Source organism: Crocodylus siamensis, chromosome 7 (assembly GCF_052110815.1).
Source record: "Crocodylus siamensis isolate JL-2025a chromosome 7, ASM5211081v1, whole genome shotgun sequence".
NCBI lineage: Eukaryota > Metazoa > Chordata > Crocodylia > Crocodylidae > Crocodylus > Crocodylus siamensis.
Genome location: NC_143401.1, coordinates 86707810 through 86730745, shown reverse-complemented (window position 1 = coordinate 86730745; position 22936 = coordinate 86707810). Strand labels below are relative to the sequence as shown.

Genomic DNA, 22936 nt, shown 5'->3' with positions numbered 1-22936 from the left:
TCAACAAAGAGGTGTCACAGGAAAATGCAAACTTAAGCCCTATCCTGTAATTGGTAGTGCATGAGTGCAGCATTCCACTTGCATGCTGTCTTATGCAGGTTCAGAACATGGTTCCTAATGCTTAAAAAGATAGTTGAAGTGCTGGGGACAATTTATCAGGTATCCAAGTTGTAGCTGTATTGGTCTAGAGGCAAAAGGAATCAGAATTTGTGATAGAGGTGATATCTTTTATTAGACTAACTAGAATATTGCAAAAAAAAAATCTTGAATTGCAAGCTTTTGGGCACAAGCACCCTTCTTCAGGCATAGGAGAAGAGATTGTAAAAGTTCTCCTGAGTAGAAATGAAAGTTCATATTGCATAGGAGAGTTAAAGGTGTGGTAAAAATCTCCTGTTTGGCACAGTTCAGTTTATGTAGATGAGACTCAGTGAAAAGTTGGAATAGCCTGTTTACCTCAAAGTTGTGTGGTGGCAAGCAGGATGCAGTCATATTTCCTTCTATTTAGGATGTTTCATATTTCACAGAAGATGAAAAGGAAGGGATGCTCCTCTGGGCAGGGATTTCTTCTATGGTGAGGTGTCTCTGGGCTCTGTGATGATGTAAATTACCTTGAACAAAGGCAGGAGCAGGGTCACAGGTTTCAGGTGGTAAAACTTGCTTCCTCCTTGTAAAATGATGAAGAGTTCATTTTTAAAATATCAGCTAAAATTTGCCATCTTCCATGCGTCAGGTATCCAAGTTGTAGCTATATTGGTCTAAAGGCCAAAGGAATCAGAACTTGTGGTAGAGGAGATATATGCACATGCACGGTCACCTCTACCACGAGTTCCGATTCCTTTTGCCTCTAAACCAATACAACTACAACTTGGATACCCAACATATGGAAGATAGCACATTTTAGCCAATTTTTAAATGAAATCTTCATCATTTTACAAGGAGGAAGCAAGTTTTACTACCTGAACCTGGACACTGCTCCTGGCTTTGTTCGAGGTAATTTTCAGCATCGTAGAGCCCGGATACACCTCACCATAGAAGAAATCCCTGCCCAGAGGAGCATCTCTTCCTTTTCGTCTTCTGTGAAATATGAAACATCCTAACCAGAAGGAAATATGACTTGCCACCAAACAACTTTGAGATAAACAGACTATTCCAACTTTTCCCTGAGCCTAACCTGCATAAAATGAACTGTGCCAAACAGGGGACAGTTTATTTCACTTGTGTTTGTCTTGGACAGCAATGTGTTTTTCATAATAATCTGACCCATCTCACCAAATTTTATATATGGGTAGCCTTTTTTTGTAGTAAGGCACTCTTTCTTTTAGGTCTTATCTTCCCCAAACCTCTTGAGTTTAGGCAGAAAAATTCTGTTGCTATCCAAATAACTCTTCCTCAGCAGAATCTGGGACTATATCTTGCTGAGTTACCTTAGCAACCTCATGATGTCATTCTTTGGAATCCAAGGTCTGCAGATCTTATAGAATTTAAATCAATTATACTGGGCCCTGGTAGGCAGCAGTACCAGTTTATCAGACTAAGACTTCAGCTGTACCAGTAAATACTAGTGCCCTCTTTTCCTCCTCCTGTCTACCCTGATAAGAAACACGGGTTCCCCAAATGGAGGACTCCAGGTTCTACACAAGGCTTTACATAAAGGCAGCAGGGGAGCCTAAGGCTCCGAGTTTGCAGTACCTGTATCTGTGGTTGGAAGTAATTCATTTGGTACATAACATTCACAGCAGTACTTTATAGAAACATTCACAACTTTTACATCAAATTAAAGCAAAGCAAAGCAGAAACATTGCAGCCATGTCTGGCTAGTGCATGCCCATGTAATCTTGATTCTCAACAAGAGAATCATAACACAGCTATATTTCCTTTCCTAAATTGAGTCAGGATGACTTGAAAAGCCTGCGCTTCCTGTTGACTACTCCAAAGGTGCCATATTAGGTTTGTGGAGCAGGATAACTGAGTAGGAAGAAATTTATAAAAGTGAAGGAAAGGATGGTGTGAAAAAGGAGTAATCAGTCAGTAATGGGAACTTTTGCACAGCATTTACCACATCATAGGGGAGGTTGTCTTTGGAACCTCCTCTTTCATTTACATCTCCTTTCATTCTTTTGTCAATTACCATATTAAAAAAGTTGTATTTGAAGAGTCTTTGCAAAATTTTAGGAATTGTTAATAAGAAAACTGTAAATAAGAAGAGCCAGAACTGTGGGCATTTATACATATACTTTTTGGTCCTGCGATGCGCTGGAGATCCGCCACTTTGGAGCAGATTCGATTAATCACGTCTGCTCTGCATGTGAGGTGATGTGCACTGCGCCAGTATCTGCGGTGAGGTGTGCATCAGCACACAGACAATGGTAGTGGCACACTTTTAAACTAAAGCACCTCCAGTGTCTTCTAGTTCAAAAGCATGCCGCTGCCATTTTCTCAGCGCTGATGCACATTTGCCACTTATACCACTGCAAGCACCACAGCGCTGAGCACTTTTCAAAGCACCCACCACTGCGGTGTGTGCATGTGAACAAATGCCCTGTGTGACCAGCTATATTTCTATGGATCGGGGTGGGGGGGAAGGGGGTGCGCGCGTGCGTGTGTCCCTATGGTTTACACTGTAATTTGTGAGGGAACATTTTCTGAACTAAATGCTACTGCTTTGTATAGTTTCACATATATTAATATGGAGATTAATTTTACTTTATTTTCAGCCACCAGTTTTAAAAAGAATATCACACTTGGGCTGCCTGACAACAGGGTTTGATACTCTAGAACAACCTCTGGTCTTAGTGCAAACAGCTTGCAGGAACATAGGCCTGGAACTAGGAATAGATGTTTATGTAGCAATCAACTGTGCTGCTCATGAATTGATGGACTATGTAAGTCATTCTCAGTTAACTATGTTAATGGATTTTAAAGTAATGTTATTCAAATTATTAATTATTATCAGTATTACAATAATATCTAGAGGCTCTAACCCAAGTATGTCTATACTGCATAACATATGTAGCCAAAAGAAAGTCTCTGCTCTGATATACTAGGCTCTGAACAGTCAGCCCTACATAGTGTGCATGGTCCAAACCCAACAGAAATGTTACTGGATGGTGAATAGAAGGAAGCAAGTAGCAGAGAGACCACTCAACATTCTTCTCACCCCCCTTGCGTACTGAGCAGCAGAGCTCTGTAGTAGTGTCTTCTTTGCATGACAGTGTAGGGACCAAGGGTCAACCCCTCCCTCACATGGGTAAACTGAAATTAAGCTTTATATGAAGAAAGGCACAATAGACTATGACAGCTTTTCCAACTCATGGCCTTATATAGCAGCTGTGATCTGCCTTACAGAAACCCATACAGTTTCATGATTGGGCCTTCAGAACTGAAATGCTAAAAAGCTGTCTGTGCCAGCCAGAATTCTACTTCTGAGATTTTACTGATCATTTCTTGTCCATTAACGCAGTTCAATCCAATTGACAAGTTACCATGCAAGTTAAACTGAATAAGGCAATTTAATTTCTCTTACAACCTAAACCAGATCTGAATCCAAGTCTCCAGAAGCAAAAAGACTACTTTAGCTTCTGTGGTACCACTCCAATGCACAAATGAAATCTATTTTCATATTCTTCGCAGTATTCTTGCTTTGATGCATTCGTACCAGTCTTTTGTTTCTTTACTTTAATGTACTATATCTGTTGTTTTTTCAGGCGCACACACCAGAAAGCAGGGAGTTATTGCTTGGTACATTTTCAATATTGAGCAATCTTGAATATACTCAGAAGCCTTTCAATAATTGGATGTCAGCATTTATATAATTCTTACTTTGGCAAGTTTTTGGGATCTAGTCAGATTTATGTACCTCAGTTGGGAATTCTGAAAAGTTTTCTTTTCTCTTGTTTAAGTTCAAAATCAATCTGGATGCTTTTTAGCTAGAAAAACATCAGTACGATTCTGTTTCTAACACTTTAGCAGCACTGTCAATGTCAGAACCATGTTACAAGCTAACAGAGTATAATGGAAACCACATCCACTGGAACCAGCTTGGTACAGAACCTTAAATGAGAAAATACCAGAAAATGTCACAATTTTCAGGCTCCGTTAGTGTTGAAAACAAGGGCTTTTTGGCGTAAATTTAACGCTTTTTTTTTTTTTTTAACAGTTCTTATATGCAATAGTGGTACAGTCTTTAAACATATAAAAATAATGAATCAGCCTCCCCCCACCCCATCATGATATTTTAAAAAAATAACTTTTCTGGGGGTGGCGGTGGGATAATACCTTGGAATTTTACAATACATTTGATTACTATTTTCCAGCATTTCCAGCAAATTTAAACCAGAAAGTTTAAATTTTTATGGACTGCTTTGCATAAATGGTTAACAGTGTCTGGGCTGAAATAGGGATGGTGTGGGGAACTGTATCTTTAAGAAGCTCTGTCATGCAACAATTGAAATTGGTGTTAAGTTAATACGGAGGCTTATCTTACACAAGGATGATCATTAAGGACTGACATTGATTGATGCAAACTTCTTAGTTTGGAGTGATTGCTAACCGCCACAGAGTACCAGGAACAGCATTTCATATATGCAGGCAACTGCTAGCCTCAAAGACAGTCAGAAGGTGGCCTTATCTCTGACAAAAACTGATTTGGAAACATTTGATGTTACCAGTATTTTTTATTTAACTTGGGTAGAGGAGGCTAAACTATGAAACTGTATTTTGTGTTACATAATGCTGCTCAGTTAGAGCACAGACACTGAATGAAGCAGCCCTGGGTCAGAATGATTACTGACACAATACAACATGCATTCCTTTATGGAGGGTTTTGTGGCCACTGGATCTGCATGACTGCCTTAGTAGTTTCTTACTACAAAATTGCTACCATTCTTATCTTTTATGCATTTTACTTGCAATTTTAGACAAAAGGAAAATATGAAACACTCACTGGAACACTCAAGAGTCCTGAAGAACTAGTTGATATGTATGTGGACCTGATTAATAAATATCCCTTTATTATTGCATTAGTAGATCCTCTGAGGAAAGAGGTAAGACATTTTTAGAGGACACCTTACCATCATTAAACTCTTCCTTAAATGCATATAGTTGCTGAGCCTGACAAAGACTTTTAGCAAGCTTTGAGATTTTGCCCTGGGCAACAGATAATAAAGCAAAACACACGGTGACTGAAATTCATTCCTCTGCATATTTATGCACTCTGTACAACCTACTCAGGTTCTCCTTGTTAGGGCATAACTAAATGCTGTTAGCTATCAGAACAGGTCATGTGAACTGAGTTTCTGGATAGAATGGGATATAAATCTAATAAATTACTAAGAAAACAAACAAACAAGAACTACAAGAGAAAGTTTACTGAGCTTGCACAGAAAACCCAGTAAGGGGCATTTTTCACTCTCTTGGAGAAAGATGTATAAATATTAGTATGAAAATGTGTTATACTTAATGTCCAGCACTTGGTGGTAGTGGCTGTAAACTTACCATACTTTTGACATGACTTCTGATAGAAAATTAATCCTGATTGATATGGATAGCATGTGGATAGATTTACAGTATGTAAGAGGTTTTAAAAAAAATTACAGGAAAATGAAGTTCTAGCAGATTCGTTTTGCTTAGCCACTTCCATTTTAATTGCACATCCTTTCTTGTGCGATCAAGCAGATTTCAAAAACTATTTAAAAAGTGAAAGACTAGTTTTGTATCAGAAGAAAATCATTTAGATATAGCCATACATTCCTTCGAATCATTTGATAATTAAGTAAATTGCTATGATATTATAACCACCAAAATCTACACTCACACTGCAACATAAAATTACATTTGAAAATACTGCTTAGAATTAAAAGGAGTGGTAGAACACTATTGATTTAAGTGCTGGTAAGATTAGAATTAAATAAAAAGGGTCAATAAGTGATTATAGTTAATCAGAATATTATTAAGCAGGGGCAGGCAACCTTTTCTGGCTGTGGGCTGGAATGAACCATTCTGGGTCAGAGGTGGCTGGGTGCTGGAATGTGGTTGCCACCACCGCTTACCCCTGCAGCCTCTGAAGCTCCACATCCATAGGCCAGATGCAATGGCTCCCTGGATCCTGCCCAGTGCCCTGAGGTTGTCAACCCAACCCCTGCTGGAAAGGAACGGATTTTGTAATTGTAAATATCAGCGGTTATAACATTTTTCCAGTTATGTAAATATTAAGGTTCACTGTCTTTCTGCAAGAAGGGGGAAAAAACCCTATAGACTGAGTCCCTCTTTATTTCATGGTTCTGCAGGCACACATTTAATATGGAATTCAAGCCTTACTGCATCAAAATCTAAAGTTTTCTGATACAATTAATGTAGGTTTTGATTCTTCATGTTTGTGAGACTACCTTAAAATGTGAATTAAAGGTAAGCCAAAGCAGTGTAGTCTTTCTGAATCTGCCAGTAGCCTCAAACTAGCTCTGGGATGAATGAACTGCCTCATTCACCTCAGTGGAGTTATTTACTCCAAGGCTTAAAGGTAACAACTTAAACAACAAACATGTCAAGTTTCTTCACTGCTGATTATTCTGTAGCAGGAATGTTACTCAGTTTTGCTTCTCCTGAAGTCACAAATTTACTTGTATACCTCCTCAGGTTCCGGAAGCCCACATTGTTCCCTGCCTAGTTTCCACCAATCCCTCTGATATTCACTGACAGCATCTAAGAAATCATGCATTTCCAGTATCAAAAACTAAGGGTAGCCAAAATAGTTTAGTATTAAGAAACAATAATTTAGCAAACTTATAACACAGGTTTCCTATAAATATTTGAATGCTTGAGAATCAGTACTAATCTGGTCCATATTCAGCAATCGGTTCTTATACAACTAAATACTTAAGTGAGGCTACAAACAGAAGTTGTTCATGTTGTGGCATCAGCTCTGCTGTGATGAGTCCTGACAACTGATCAGATTGATCAGCAGAATCAGACATTGCCAGGGCAGTTGTCCTGCAGGGGTGCACCCAAACTGCTCCCAGGGCTTCAAGGGCCTGATCCTGCAGGACAGTGGCCCCCAGGTGCTGCACCCTGACCCTGGGTGTGTGTCTGGAAACAGGGAACCTGCACTGAAGACATGTGTCCTGGGAATTTCCACTGCAGGTGGATTCTTGGGGAATGTGTCTGCAAGTGGGGAAACCAGTGGGGTCTAGGCACAGCAGCATGAAACGTGCCTTGGTAAATTCCCTTTAGGGGATTCTTGGGGCATGTGTATGCAAGTGGGGGAGCAGGTTTCCCCTGCTTGCAGACACGTTAGCATGAAATGTGTGCCCTGGGAATCACCAGGTTGTGCATGCAATGAGGGAACAGATGTCCTCCCCTAAGGCGTCACAAACTGTAACTACGTTTGGCTGCACAGACATTTTTGGGTAACTGGCGCGCAACAAAGGGCAGGGATGTCTGTTCGCTTGCAACTTGTGCTGTTGTAAACATTTTCATGGTAGAACAAGGCTGATGTCTGTTTGCTGCATGTTAGGCATATCCTTGAAGTGTCATTAGCTCCAGTGCGACTTCAGCATGTACTTAAATGCTTTGTGAACTGCAGGTCTACATAGTGCACATTTTTAGTGTATTCACCCTTCTTGCATGAACTGAAGAAATTCAGAAATCTTAAATCTTAGAATTTAGAAGTCACATAATTGGTGAACACAAAAAGGAGAAAGTTAATTTGTAAGCTAGCTGTCAAAAAACCTTTGTTTTACTGACAATAAGTGTGTGTGTGTGAGGGTGGGGGAACAATTCTGTGATACATGGACAGTCCACTAAATACAAAAGCCACTAGAAATATAAAACTTACCAAAAGAGAACTTTGGAAATTGTCTGTTCCCATGAGTGTCCCTGTAGATCTGATCTTCTTGTCTTAATGTGTGTCACTGATTCTATACTTTTTTGTTCCATATCATTACTATTTAATGATCTGGCATTTAAATAAATAATCACAAGTGAAAGTTATTTTGTTTTACACTGGATCAAGTGACTGAAATCTAGAATTTATTATAATATATTAAGTAAGATTTTTTGCTTCTATCTTAAATTCTGTCCTCTAACAAAACCCTGTAAGCCATAGAAAATGCCAATGTTACATTTTATTTGCCTCCATGTAGTGAAAATACTACCTTTTCTGTGTGAGAGAATGGTATCCCAAGGTAAAATTCCAGCTTCACTGGAGTTAGTGGCAGTTTTGCCATCACCACAGTGTGGTCAGAATTTAATCTATGTAAATATATATGTAGTGCTGAAATGAATCCTTTAACTTCTAATAGTTTAATTTTACTGTTTACACAGGACTGCCAGCAGTGGAATAATATATGTAATGTGCTTGGTTCCAAATGCTACCTGCTTGCAGAAAATGCATCTAAAATTATTTCTAAACTTGTAATAAACCAAAATATACAAGTACCAAAATGCAGTGGTCTTATAGTACAATATACAAACCAAACAACAATAACAGATCTGATAGAACTTACAAGAATTCTAGATGGTGAGTAGTGAAAAAGTCTGAATTTCAAACCCTATCGTAGCCACATTGTGCCCTCCCAATGATTCACTTTCAAATATTTTAACATTTTATACCGAAATACAGCAACTGGCAATTTAGGGCATATTCATTAAAAGAATCTGAAATTCATGGCCTGATTACCAGCTATATTTAGGAGTTTGTGTATTTTGAAAATGCCAAAGGAATTCTTAAAATTGCTTCCAGGGCTTCAATTAACAAAGCAGCTTGGGGACAGGGGGACAGTATGCATATCATAAAAGCATTTGTATTTTCAAGGTATGGCCAAATTTTATATATTCAAATACCAGAATTAACTAAAACAGGTAAGCAAGCAAACAGAAACTTGAGGAGGGGAAAATTTTGGGTTCGTTTTTTAATTAGTGATAAAAATTGTTCCACAAATACAATCTGTAGAAATTATTCTAGGTTAGTGATGCATGTTCATTATTTTTCTTAATGTTTATGTCAGTGTACATTTGTCATTCTAAGTGTGTTCTGTATGTGTTCCTAGAAATTTTCTGTCAAATATATTCTTGAAACCCCTAATCTCCTTCTAAGAAAATAAAATCCCTCGTGTCAAAATGAGCAAATAATGTATTTCAGAACTTTATTCACAAAAGGTGTGGGACATTTTTCATTGTGAAGAAAAAAAAAAAAAAAAATCAGTGCTGCAATGCTAGGGAATGCATTTAGAATTCAGTACACAGGGTATTTGACCTTCTGGAATACATTCCTAGAATGACCAACTTGGCCTATAGTCATTATAACAATCAGGGGAGAACTGTTAGGGGTGCCCTAAACTAGGCCAAAAAGGTAAAAGAAATAATATAAATGCAAACAAATGTTTCATTGCAAGTATTAAACTGGTGCCTGCCGTTTACATTTCTATAAAGGGTATTAGTTTGCCTTCCTCTGTTTATATTTAACCTTAAAAGGACCCAAAGGATTAATAATGTATAAAAAGTAAAATCTATTTCTTTGTAAAATATATTAAATATTTACTGACGAAGACTACAAATTCCCATTATATATAGGACAAAGACATATTACCACATTAGGAAGTCCAGATGGAGAATCTTCTGATGATAGCCTTGTAGATCTGGTAAGTACAGAAATCTGTTCTACAGCAGAATTGCTAAAACACTGCTTTTATCATGAACTGGTATTTAGGAAAACGGCTGTCTCTGTGTGAGAAAGACACGTAACCTTTTGTGAAATGGCCTTTTTTCTAGAAAGTCACCTCTTACTGGAGTTAATCTTGAAACTTAAAAATAAATTCAAATAAAATAATAAAGGAAAATTCCCACAGCAGGCTACAGGGAATAGCATGTTATCTATTTGCTTGCATTAGTTGGTGGAAAAATGTAAGAGAATTACTCAAAATATTTCTGAACAGTAATAATGCTTTGTATAGAAAGTCTTAATTAACTCTAATCTTTTTGTACTGAAACTGCATTTGGAAATAAAGTCTCATTTCTTATTAAAGTGAAAATTAATGTGCAAACCCATCCAAATCTCTCATTAAAGGAGGGTTTTATTTCTACATAGAGACAAGGAATACTGTTGAGCTTTAGGTTTAGAGCTAGGACACCAAATTAAATAGCTTGGAATGAAATGACTTCACTCCTTTAACCATGGAGTTTTTAAAACATGCACTTTCTTGTCCTAAGGCTGTTGGACTGGGCGCCAGGTTTATCAAGTTGGGAGGTCTTTCCCGTGGAGAGAGGGTGACCAAATACAACCGCCTTCTTGCTATAGAGGAAGAACTGGCCAAGAATGGAGCGCTGCGTATGAGCTTCTTTCTTGCATTGTTTTCAGCTTGCAATGAATAAGAGAACAAAGATTGGAGGAAGAATGATTGAAACTGCTCCATGGGAGGGAAGGGGAATCAAAAGACCAGAAATAAGCACTGACAAAAACGCTTAGGATAGCACTTGCCACAATGTATATTCTTGTCGTCCTAATGGATTGTCTGTTTACCTGAATGCTAATATAGATCTTTTCTTAGACAGTAGTCAACGTCAGGTTTTCCAGCAAAATCAACTGGCTGGAATTTTTCAGCCCCCTGTGCATACATGCATCAAGAAATAAAAATAAATTAAGGGTATTTTAGCTCCAGGACAGATGTACATTTAGAATTCAATTTACAACCCATTTCACTGTAACACACCAATATTAGGTTCAGAAAATTAAAGTTGCATAAATAAGTTAGAAAGTGTTAAAAGTTGTAGGTGTAGCAGCGGCAGAGGGAGTTTGAATAAGGAAGGGTGTGGATTTGTACTGGTGGGGGGGGATTGGCATATAACGGAGAAGAGCAGTGACAACTGTAGGGGGGGAAGTAAAAAGTGAAGGGGAATAGAGCTGTTGGGGTGGGAGAGGAAGATGAAAAGGAAGGATGCTGTGATGCAAAAGCAGAGTATGGTGACAAGTCTCGTTGAGTGGAGATGAACAAAACTAGAAAAGGTAGTTTCTTGAAGTTTCACAAAATAAAGCCACTATGGACAGATCCTGGCCCCCCCACAAACAATGCAATCACAGTGCACTGCTGCACCTGCCTTTGGCCCCATGAGGTCACATTTTTAAAGGTATTTAGGTTTTAAAAGCTGCAGACAAGCACTTTTGGAAATCCCACTGGGTGCCCAACTCCCTTTGAAATCACTAGGAGCCTGGCATCCGTGTGCCTCTGAAATCCTTCTGGGCACTTAGCCATACTTTTTAAAGCCTACATACCTTTAAAATGCGGCCTTTGCTGCTCTGTCAGTTGCAGAATTGGGCCCAAGGGAGACGCTGAATTTTTGCTAACACTAACATCAAAAATTTGCTGGTAAGGATATGTGCTAATATCCTTTACGTTAAGCATGTGATGCATTTATCACTTGGACGTTTTAAACTGGAAAAGCACGAGAGTTTATTTTGAACAAGCCTGTTTCAATTAGGAGAACTTATTTTTTTCTGTCCCCATTCCAGGTTCAGCAGAATATCTTGAATTTGTTGATTTTGCTGAAGAAACAGAACTTGATGCACTTCCTCCAACAGAGCAGGGCCAGATGCTTCCCCAGTCTGTCCAGCCACCACTGGCTGAGGGCTAGGACTCTTCTCTCACAGGACAGCACACTCCACCTGACCTGATGGATGCATCAGCATCGCTTCAATGGATTTGGAGCCAGAGCAATTAATAGTCTGGTCCTGCGAAGTGCTAAGAACCCTCAGCTGCCAGTGAAGTCGACTGGAACTGGGAGTCCACAGCACCTCAGGAGGTGGACTGTAAATTTCGGGGTTTATGTTCTGATGTGTCATTAGATTGACAAGGGAAATCCACACACTTATATAGAGCCTTCTTGGACACTCTGTGTAGTGACAAGGTCCCTTCATGCAGATACAATAGTAGTATCAGGTTTTTACGGACAACCTATACTTAGGGCAATAGTGAACCAAACTTGAATCCTTGTATTCATATGAAGTTTGATCTGTTACTTTTATCTAACAAATTATTTTAAATACCTCCAAATTCAGCTATGACTTTCGATTTTCATTCCTACTTACCCATAAAGTACTGTTTTTACAGGTGTTTAGTCTAGGAATAATTAAGGCTGAAGTATATGTTGGTGCATGCATTTTAGGCCGGGTAAATGTGCAACACACACCTCATTCCAGCAAGCAACTAGTTTCTTATCCTGCATATCCCTCAATACAGTTAAATACTTGTGAATACTTTGAGTGAAATATTTTAAAGCCACTCTAACCTGACCTCTTCATGTACTCACTAGAGTATTGCCTTCAATGGAAACAGTACTAAGCTGTTAATGAGCATTTTTTGATACTTTCATCCGCCATCTCAAACAACAATTTGTGATACAATACTGGATGTTTTAATAAAGGCTCGGCTTCTCTAAGCTTTGGTATTTAAACAAATGCCTGTTGTTATGTAAGGTTTTACTTGTCTGTAGAGATGTGAAGACAAACATTTAAGAAAAACAAAAAAACAGAGCTGCTTTGTCCAACACTTTCTCAATACCTCTCTTATGTCTAGTCCAGAAGAAAAACATACTTATTCCAGCAAGTGATGGCTAGCTATGCCACTGCAAACCCCATGCATAGAATAAAGGTAGAAATTTGCTCTAGAGGACAAAAAGCTTACCCCAGTCTGAATTAGTGAATAACAAAACAATTTCACAATGTTTGGGAAACTGTCAGTAATCTTTTTAATAAGCAATGATGGAAAGATAAATAATTTTATATTGGAGTGTAACAGAAATAGTCTAAGTAAAAGAAATATTTTTTAAAAACTTCTGTTTTAGAATAATTTCCAGTTAACATATACAACAATAAAAATTTGAGGAAAAATACATTTATAAAATGTCATGTTTTAAATTCAGGATAACACAAGTGCAAAACCAACTCTTAGAAAAAGCCACTGAAATGCAGATATACAATCAAATGATAGACAAATTTCCCCTAATTTAGGAAATACACTTAGTTAGATAATTAGATCAACCCCAATGTTGTTTTTTTAATCAAACATGCACCAAGAAAAAAAGAGCATAACAGCCATACTCATTACTATCAGCTTTGGAAGAGATGCACCAGACAACTACATGCAGAGCCGCACTAACAAACTGAGCACATTCATCCTTAATAGTTAAAATACTATCACCATTTCATTAAGCAAAAAACCAGAGCATTCAAGTACATCACCACTCAAGTTTCAGTAACACCAATCTTTACTTTAAGGTAAAAATCCCTGATTATATTTGTGTCTTCAATGTACTCAAGTGAAATATTGTGTTTGCTTTTAAAAGCCTCTCTGGAATATGGATTGGCATTGAAGCAAGTAAATTACGTACCTGTCAATCGAACTCCATTGGAAAGGACTCTGATAAAGGGTGGTACTTGTGCTCTCACCTACCAACACAACTCATGTCACCGCAGTACACAACAGTTTACAGGAATTAAGTCAAAAGTTTATTTGTTAGCGATATTGGGCCTGATCCTGAAATTCTTCACCTTGAGTACAAATCAACAGTTGGACTGGCAAAGAGCCCCAACCTCGTACACATTGATTTGCACCGTCCTTAATCACAAGAGCTCAGTGTAATATATGCAATATAACAGTGCCTGGATGCTCCAAGCACATCAGGTTCCCATTGCGCTAAGTGCTGTACAAAGAAATAAGAGAGCCTTTGCTCTAAAGAGCTCTCAGTGTAAACAGGAGCATTTGCTTGACTTTCCAAACTGCTATGTTTAAAGATCATCACCAAAACTCCTGGTACAAAACTAGCATGCTGCACTGCCTGTTTTCATTAACTGTGTCAACTCACTACTGGCAGAAAAAAATAAACCCATGTTTTGATGCAGAAATTCTGTACTTGTGCTTTACTATTCAACAAAATGGCCCATGTGAACATACCAGAAAGGAGATCAATAGAGCCTCCTATTAAATAGGTATCAAAGATATTTTAAGGCAGTGTCTTGAGTGGATTTTTGTTGGGCTCGGTCCAATATTTTTGTGCAATTGTCGCCTCCGGGTCTATCCAAAGCCCACTGAAGTCACTGGGGGCCTTTCCAGTCACAGCAGCGAGCTTCAGATCAAACTGTTACTGGCCTTTGCAAAGTGTCTTTTCATTAAAATAAGTAAATGTTAACAATATTTTAAAAGAGTCCAAGTAACATATTTAAGAAGATAGTATGCATACACAAGACCAAAACAAAAAGAAAGGATTCTGAATTGAATACTCGAGGGTCAGCCTGGAAGGATCACCATTTTTTTCCCCTCAGCCAAATACGATTGAAAAAATACTAAACTTGCACAGAACATTTCTACATCATCGCCAAATGCAGATATTTTTCAACAGTATTTTTCCTCCTCTGTCAATGGCTATTTCCAACTGGTGAACAAAGCCATGCATCCTGACATTGGAAAAGTCCTTGTCCTTGTACAGCCCCTATCATACAGTAGCCATGGCTGCTCTCATCCCCAAAACACTGCCCTCAGGATACTCTTCACTTTCTGGAGTATGGGACAGCATGGTCTATCCAAAAGCTGAGATTGCCTCCACGTCTGTGGTGCACAGGCTGGCCTACGGGCAAGTGTTATTGTGCAGAAGCAGCACCTTACACCCATCTCTGTAGGGACAAACTCTTTGCATTTGATATTTCAGTTTCTCTGGGGATCTTGACATAGTCCTCTGAGTTTGCTGTGGCCTCTGTAGGCATAAAGTCAAGAACATCCACTATTGTCTGTGGCTTGATTAGGAGATAAAAATTAGGAGGCATTTTTTCTAACCTTCATTTAATGTTGGGTCAGTCACCAGTGAAAAAAGGCCATTGAAGGAGAAGACTATGTTAACAAAAATAGGTGTGTGTTTAGCAGTACAAATTTACCATCCGTGTTTAATATTTTTTTCAATAATATTTGGCTGAGAGAAAATAATAGAAGGCATTACTTTCTGACTGACCTTTGTATTTGCATGACCCACTAATGCATATAACAAAACTGTATACAAAAGGTCATTTCAGTAACTGTCATCAAAAACAGTTTGCATACATTATTATTAGTATTGAGCATCCTTGCTCACACCTATGAAATTTATACTTACTAATAAGGACTGCTAAAGTCCCAGCTTTTAGCCTAACAGTTAACAGTTGGAACTATCAGACTCTTTTGTTTTCTCAACAGTCGTTTCATTATCAATTTTTTTACTTTTTTCTTCCTCCACTTTGTCTTGTTTTAGGAGTTTTTCAGGCATCTGGTCTTCACTGCTGGAAACAGGATCTAAAACTACAATGGACTCAGTCTGCTTTTCACAGCTAGAAGATTTTCTTGCAAAATCCACATAACTAGGTGATCTGGGGGAAAATGTAGAATGCATATATAAATACACAGATTTATATGTTTCCAACAAATATGAACAAACAGAAAATACAGAAACAATTAATAGCATTTCATGACCAAGACAGTTACGTTACATGGACAATTACACAAAATGACAATGATCAGATGACTCCTCTTATATCACTTAATAAGCTAATTACGCTAGGAAGTTGCGGCAACCAGAAAAAATTAAGTTACGGAGCAGCAAGCGAGGACCTTCACATTATGAAAGACAAAGTCATTTGTAAAAAAAACCAGTTCTGTTTTCTCTGCTCTCTCCAGACTAGCTCAGAGCAGGGCAATTGTGTATAGCTTTACATGTCAGGGAGGTGGTAATCAAGGAAAACTTATGCCAGAACTAGTAGGGAGACAACAGCTTCGTGGCCATATCTGCATTTTGCACCCTTAAAAAGGACAGAGCCTGATACCTACACTCTGCCACAGGGCAGACAAATATAAACAGCCAGATTTTCAGTGTATTCATCACCTCGTCTCACTTTTATTTTTCTATAACTGCAGAGAGCCGAGACTTGAAAGGTTAGCCATAGGAGACCTTAAAATGCAGCAACACAAGGATTCTACACTAGAGAAGTGCAGTATACCAGATTTGCCACGGGGAGGCACTCGCAAAGAGACAGATGTTGCAAGTCCTTACTGTGTGAGACCACCACGAGTCAGATCCTAACGTAGGTGAGTCCTGAGTGAGTTTAGCACGGGCAGAGCTCCACGAGTGCAAGTTCCTAATGCAGATTAGATGCATCTGCATAGAATAAAACTAGGACTTCTGTGGTTTCACTCCAGTCTGTCCTTGTTGGTTCAGCAACATCTTTATAGTTACACCTGTGTAAACCTCCCGAACAGACACAAGCCATAGATTCCCTTTTCAGTTGTGACCAAAAAACCAGCTCTAGATGGATGATGAATGCAACTGCACATGCTTGCCTGGGGCTACTTTCTGCCTTTCTTCAATGTGCTACACAAACACGTTGCCAGGATGATGACATAACTATTAAAAGGAAAAACCAGAATCTACGGGAGGAAAGCAAACGTATGTAAAGGGTCAATCTGTCAGAGCTGCCCACCAAGATAACCACTTTGTCTAAGATGGAAAGACAGCAGGGAAAAAGAGAGGTCAGTTGACTCAGCCATGGGAACACAAGTGCCGAGGTTCCTCCAGCGCCTGCCAGACCATAAGAGAAGAAGCAAATCTGCAGCCTGAACCAATGGAAGCAAACTCACTGCTACGACAAGTTGTTATATTTTCCATTCAAAGAGTAAATTACTGACCTTTCCTGGTTTAATATACACAAAAGAGGCATGCTGAATTTCTATTTCAAACACTGTGTCATGGTTTGTATTCAGTGAAATTCCACGTTCAAGCAACATTCACCAGAATCATGTCTAACATCAGAGCCTCAGTACAAGTTAATTAATTCAGAAATTGGCACTAATAGGTACAGTTGCAGGCTCAATTGAAGACAGTCAAAACCCAGAGATTTTCCAAGGAAAATAATGCTTATTTTATGCAAACCCTGCCTATCACTCAAGCTTAATTTTGCTGAAAATAGAAGGTGGGATATTTTGAACATTACTGTGAATGAAACTTTTTAAAGCAGTTTAACTACAAGAGGGTTATTTTAGAAAGTGCTACCTCTGAAAAGCTGATTGCCCAACACTATAAAAATGGTCAAAGCCATAAATGCCAAGTTCATTTTTATTTCACTTTGGAGGTAACTATCTTTCAAATCCCAACAGCTGGACTATTTAATACAATCTGGTGAATCAAAGTATAATTCTTCACTGGGCTCACAGCGGGGAGTCTGCATTAGTGTGTGGCAGCAATCCAACAACTGATGTACAGCCAAACACTCTGAAGTCTGTTTCATTTACAATAAAAATGGATAAAACCGCAACAGTATTTACCACCTTCAAGGACAGCAAAATGAAAGAATTAAATTTGTTGATATGAAGTAGTTTAATGGAGAAAGCCAGAGATGAAGTCAGGGTTACATTTTTGAGTATAAAATAGAGAATTACTGTTTTTGTAGTTTGACTAGTATTTCCCTCTTCAAATCCTTCCCACAATTACTACCCTGATTTGTCAGTACTGCTGCTAGGGCTGAGGCAGTGTTATTGTTTAAAATTAGAAATCCCGTTCATCTGGAGCAGATGCCTGGCCTGAGAAAGTTTCGGTGCGAGGGTTATTATAGAGTCATGTTTCAAGCGTGCCCCGCTTTTGGTGCTTTCTCTCAAAATATCAACTTTATTTGCCATTAAAAGAAGCTCGGGCAAGCAATTAGGGTGCAGTCAGGTTAACCACTTTTTTACAGTATTGCAAATTCAAGGTTTTTGCCTCTAGCTCTGTGCAAATCTTCCAAGAATTTGACTTCTCATGTTGTACTAACTAATCATGCTAATAAGTATTGAAGCCAAACACGGAAATATTCCCCAGTGTTACTGAGTCCACATTTACAGACTGGTTTTTAAAGCCACTTGTATTAAAGGTGATTAAATGTACAAAATCCAGAGTATGATCTGGAGTACATTTTTGCTGGATCTATTGTAATAAACTGAGACTAACATGCCAGCTGTTATGCAGTGTGTGCCTGGATTACAGGAACACCGATGTTAACACAGCAACGCAGAGCAACAAAAGATATAAAGAAGTAAAGAGCTGAGTGACAGTCCATTTGTGGATCGGAGCCACCAGAGATTTTTCACATTATTCGGGCTTCAGTGGCAGATGCAGTGCAGAAGGACAAATTGAGGATCCATACTGTCAGCTGTCTTTCAGACTTTTCTCCATGCATTTGCATGGAAACCTTAACATTATTTAAATCTGGTCAATTATTAATGAAGCCGTTTTGTTGTATGACATGAGAAATACAGTTTACTTAAAACGTATCATGGCACAGTCTTACCTGGTCTCCTTAAACATCTGCAAAAGCCCAGGCCCAAAGAACATAATTTGGAGGGTAAAATCCTTGTTTCAATCCCATGTTTTGACATCTATATCAAGAAAGAGCTGAAGATTTACCTAGTAATGTATCACATGGAGGCAAAATCCCCTGAAAAGGATGACATCCAAAGAACAGCTGGATGGTGGGACACCACAGCTTACCACTGCCTACTGTCTACCTGCAACCCCCAGCCCTCCCTCCTTTCCTACGAGTTCAGAAACTCAGGTGCAATACTGCTCCTCTGCCACACAGCTTAAATTAAACACGGCTTACATAAAGAATGGCACAGGAGTTGTATGTATGCAAGCTACCACGCTCAACACAGGAGCTGGTCACAAGGCTGCAGTGCAACCTTCCAGAGGTCACTGCTCTAATCTGTTTGCCATTCCTGCTCCCTACACACCAGCATATGGGGACAGCTAATGGCAAAACAATGGGTCTTCCCTTTACCCACCTCCAATGTCCCCTTCTATGTCAGCCAATTGAGGAAAGCACAAACCCCACCTTTGTGAAGGGTCATAGTAGCTCGTGTCGGCAGGTGTCAGTAGGCGAGTCAATTTTCCTCTTTACAGTTTAACTCTTAGGGTATTGGCACATGACAATGAAACAGAGGACAAAATACTTGAGGCCCCCAAAGACTACTGAGAAGAGGCGGAGGGAACTGGGCTTATTTAGTCTGGAGAATAGAAAACTGAGGGGGGGATTTGACAGCAGCCTTTAACTACCTGAAGGAGGGTTCGAAAGAGGATGGAGCTGGACTGTTCTCAGTGGTGGCAGATGAGAGAGCAAGGAGCAATGGGCTCAAGTTGCAGCAAGGGAAGTTTAGGTTAGAAATTAGAAAGAACTTTCTCACTAGGAGGGCAGTAAAACACTGGAACAGGTTACCCAGGGAGGTTGTGGTATCTCCATCCTTGGAGGATTTTAAGACCTGGCTAGACAAAGCCTTGGCTGGGATGATCTAGCTGGTGTTGGCCTGCTTTGAGAGCAGGGGGTTGGACTAGATGACCTCCTGAGGTCCCTTCCAACCCTCATCTTCTATGTTTCTAAGTATTACAGAGTAATTTACTTCTCCACAATGAATTTACTCTGTAGTAAGGAGCAGACAGACAACCAGCTCCCTCAACCTGGCTGCCAGCAGTAAGTGCTATTACAGCACTTGACCACTAGGTGCCATGGGAACTAGCTCGCATTGACCAAATGGCTACCCAACTTAGGAAACCAAGCAGGGGGCTTGGGGGACACAACCGGTACATCAGTGCAACTTACACTCGCGCGTAGCTACTACTCTTTTCCGAAAAGGCTGTGCCCCACGTGTATGTGCCACCTATGCTGTGAAGTCAATTTACTCTGTAGCAAACTTGTCACGTGGCTGCCCTGTCAATCCATGAATATAGCAAATGCTGCAGAGATGTGTTTCAGAACGTTTTGGAATCCGTAACAGAGGACAAGGCAAAGGGTTGAAGGAAAATACCCAAGCGTTCGTTCAGAGACAGAAACACAAACTACAGGAGTGTAGACACTGCCCCTGTAGATCAGATGTGTGGTCCGTCTATTCTGATTTCCTATCGCAGCCAGTGCCTGGTTCCAGAGACTGCTGAAGAAGGTACAATAAGCCTCCTAATAGAGGATTACGGACTAGGTTGCCCCTGTGGGCAGGTTCTTAAATTTAAGGTTGGCAAAAGGGACTTAACAGTCAGCAGAACTGAATTTTAGATGCACTCCTTAGCAGACCAGCATATCAAATCACTTTCATGCTCGTTGAAACTTGTCCAGAAACTATCAGTGAAAGTCGCCAGACTCAAACAGCCTTCAATAAGGTAACAGGGCAGCAGTCTGCGCTGTAATTGGGGCTATTTAAACATATTTTTCTTCTTTCAGTCTGACAGCTACTTTTAAAACTGTTTGTTAAATATTAGAAGATTCTCAGCTTCCAGAGCATCCCATTGTTCTCCCCATTTTGTTGTTTAAGCTTAATTGTCCATGTACAAGCTGCACACGGAAAACTTTCTATAGCTGTGTCTAGCTGAGGCTGAGCTGCTTCCTGCAGTGTCAGTAGACAATTCAGTGGTACTAAGATTACAGCTGAGAGAAGGAGAACAAATCCTTTAATTGTATAAAATCATCAGATTAAGCCTTCCCCTCTACGTGGTTCATTCTGTTAGCTGAGTAGTCTACTGCCCGGAAACAAAATGTTTACTAAATGCTAAGAACACAAAGTAGAGGGGAGTGGGGACGGACGGAAGAGCTGGATACACCTTTTCTTTCTGTGTGTACACACTGCAGGAGTCATGGGAAACCTCATGGCCTCCAACCGAACAAAATACTACCTTACTCCCTCTTGAGGAATTGTCTCCAAATTCTGCTCCTGCTGGGATAAATGTTTTGGGAGGATACGTCTACAAGGAGTTGTCTTAAAGCTGAGCTGCGGCCTTCCATTTCTCTTTGTGACCTGTTTTCCTTCTCAGCTGAGCTTCACAAATTCCCAATCAGCCTTTTAAAATGGCATCAAGCCTTCATTGTATCAATCTTGTAAACAACCAGGCCAATGGCCAAGAGCTAATAAGTTTTGGCCTGAACTAATTCTTCTAAACTCCAAAATGCGATTGGCTGGTCTGACCATAGGGATGTTTTACAACCAACTTCATTGACTTACGTTAGGATGCCATTCTACAATCCCTCTCGCACAAAGTAGCCCTGACTTAAACCAGCAGTCCCATGGATTCATTTAACCCCCTTATCTTGTCAGCACTTCTGTATGTAATTGTATTCATGTAATCCCACTCAAGTCAGTGAGTGAAATTCTGACCCTGCTGAAGTCTATAGCAAAACCCACTCAGGAAGGTCCAAGATCTCAAATGAGCCTTCCTGTTATTCACATGCATATAGACAAGATGAATGCATCACCTCAATGGCACAACCCATACGTGTGAGGGATACTCAATCATGCAGAGTTAGACGGCAGAATCGGGCTGTTTAGAACCTAAAATGTTTGAAGTCCCACTCTTCGTTCCTCAGGTCCTGATCCACAGTCGAGGGCCAACGTAGCCAAAAGAAATACATCACGCAGGAATGTTCGTCAAGCTCTTCTGCAAGGATGCTACAGACTTTGATAAAGTTAGTGCTAATTCAAGAAACAAAGGCTGGCCTGGATGAGAGACCCTGTAATTACGGTACCTGTACTCCAGCAGGGCACCCTAGGTGGTCTGCCGTGCAGCTGAAAACAATAAAGTGGGTCTCGCCTTTGTCATGGTTTGAAAGAAATGTAAACGATAATGAGAGAGATAAAGCGCCTCATCTTGAGGCTGAGTGAGAAGGACGGTGACAGCAAATAATTTACTAACACCTGTTGCTTAGGTGTCCAGCCAAAGCAAAGGAGTGTTTGGTTCCTTACCAGTTTGGTTAACAAGGAAGAGCCTGCTTAATTACAGTGCTACGTTCGCAGTTGCTGAGTGAAACAAGTTCCTTCGGCCTTGTGATTTAAACCAACGCTCTTCCAAAGCAGGCCAGCTTAAGGGCAAGGCTCTAACTCACCCTTACTGCAAACAGTCCCACAAAGCCCAAAAAGGTATTATGATGAATCAAGGTATCCTGGGCACGTCTAGTTTGCTTTGCTAGCCCAGCAGCAGGAAGAAAGTGTGTTGCAAGAACCATACATCATTTCTATCCCACCAGATCATCCATGACAGCAGCTGTGTAAAGGGTCTCTCCATTTAAGACATTACACCAGTGGCACAGCACAAATCACCCATGCAACTCCAGGGAATCTGGCTCCCTGGAATTTGTTTTAGGGCTTTAAACAGATAAATTAAAATTAAATGCGTCTTCTAGGTTGTCACTGAATAGGCAAGCTGCAAAGCAAATTGAACTTCACATATGCTTTCATAGCACATAACAACTGTGACTGTCAACACAAGATCCTTTTCACTGTCAATTCACCACGCATTCTGCAAGACCTTGGGCCGGTAATTATTTCATTTCCGTTCTTGCAAATGTAATTTCCACTTAGTTTGGTGGAATAAAAGGTAGACAAAAGGTAGTAGGAGTTGCTGTATTTTCTGATTAAGATTATCTGTTCAAAATAGTAGAAATCCATAGACTAACACAATGCAAAGTTTCTCAGAAACTAACTCACCTCAACAAATTTTCTTTTGTATCCAAGTACTGACTCAAGAAAATGCAGCCACATTGTTGATGTCAAATTAACTGTTAAGCAAATTTAATCAGAATGATGAAGAGCAAGTATGGATCATCTTTCTGTTAAGGATGCTTAAAAGCAAAAAATTTGAAGGGCAGGGAGTGACAGCCAGTTGGAGAGTTTATTTGCTTTTAAAACTCAATGGGAATTCAATAAAAGTATAAAAGCAAAGGAAAAAAGCCTTTCATTAAGTAAAAATGATAAAAGCACCAACAAGAGAATGAAGTAAATGTAAATTCACAAAAATGGATTTGAATTGAATTTCCAGTTCATTTATTATGATTCAGCCCTTTGAACTAAGCAATAGAGACTTACGAGAATAGGTATTCTCTTTCTACTGATGGAACAGGAAATCAGAGGTTTAATTAACCATGATTACA

General features: G+C 39.6%; 2 protein-coding genes across 5 annotated transcripts in view; one reads left to right on the top strand and one right to left on the bottom strand.

Moving 5' to 3' along the window:
• The window catches only part of ENO4 (enolase 4), a 31113-nt gene extending 18542 nt beyond the window's left edge, over window positions 1–12571 (top strand). For 2 of the 3 annotated variants that reach the window (XM_090056505.1, XM_090056503.1), the window contains 6 exons: window positions 2715–2882; window positions 4917–5042; window positions 8317–8512; window positions 9565–9632; window positions 10201–10318; window positions 11498–12571. In XM_090056505.1, coding sequence (XP_089912631.1) covers window positions 2715–2882; window positions 4917–5042; window positions 8317–8512; window positions 9565–9632; window positions 10201–10318; window positions 11498–11619 — 798 coding nt within the window. In that variant the 3' untranslated portion in view covers window positions 11620–12571. The remainder of the gene's footprint in view (window positions 1–2714; window positions 2883–4916; window positions 5043–8316; window positions 8513–9564; window positions 9633–10200; window positions 10319–11497) is intronic. The other variant, XM_090056506.1, reaches the window with a different exon arrangement.
• A 144-nt stretch (window positions 12572–12715) lies between these two features.
• The window catches only part of SHTN1 (shootin 1), a 203695-nt gene continuing 193474 nt past the window's right edge, over window positions 12716–22936 (bottom strand). For both annotated transcript variants that reach the window (XM_090056501.1, XM_090056502.1), the window contains exon 17: window positions 12716–15376. In XM_090056501.1, coding sequence (XP_089912627.1) covers window positions 15166–15376 — 211 coding nt within the window. In that variant the 3' untranslated portion in view covers window positions 12716–15165. The remainder of the gene's footprint in view (window positions 15377–22936) is intronic.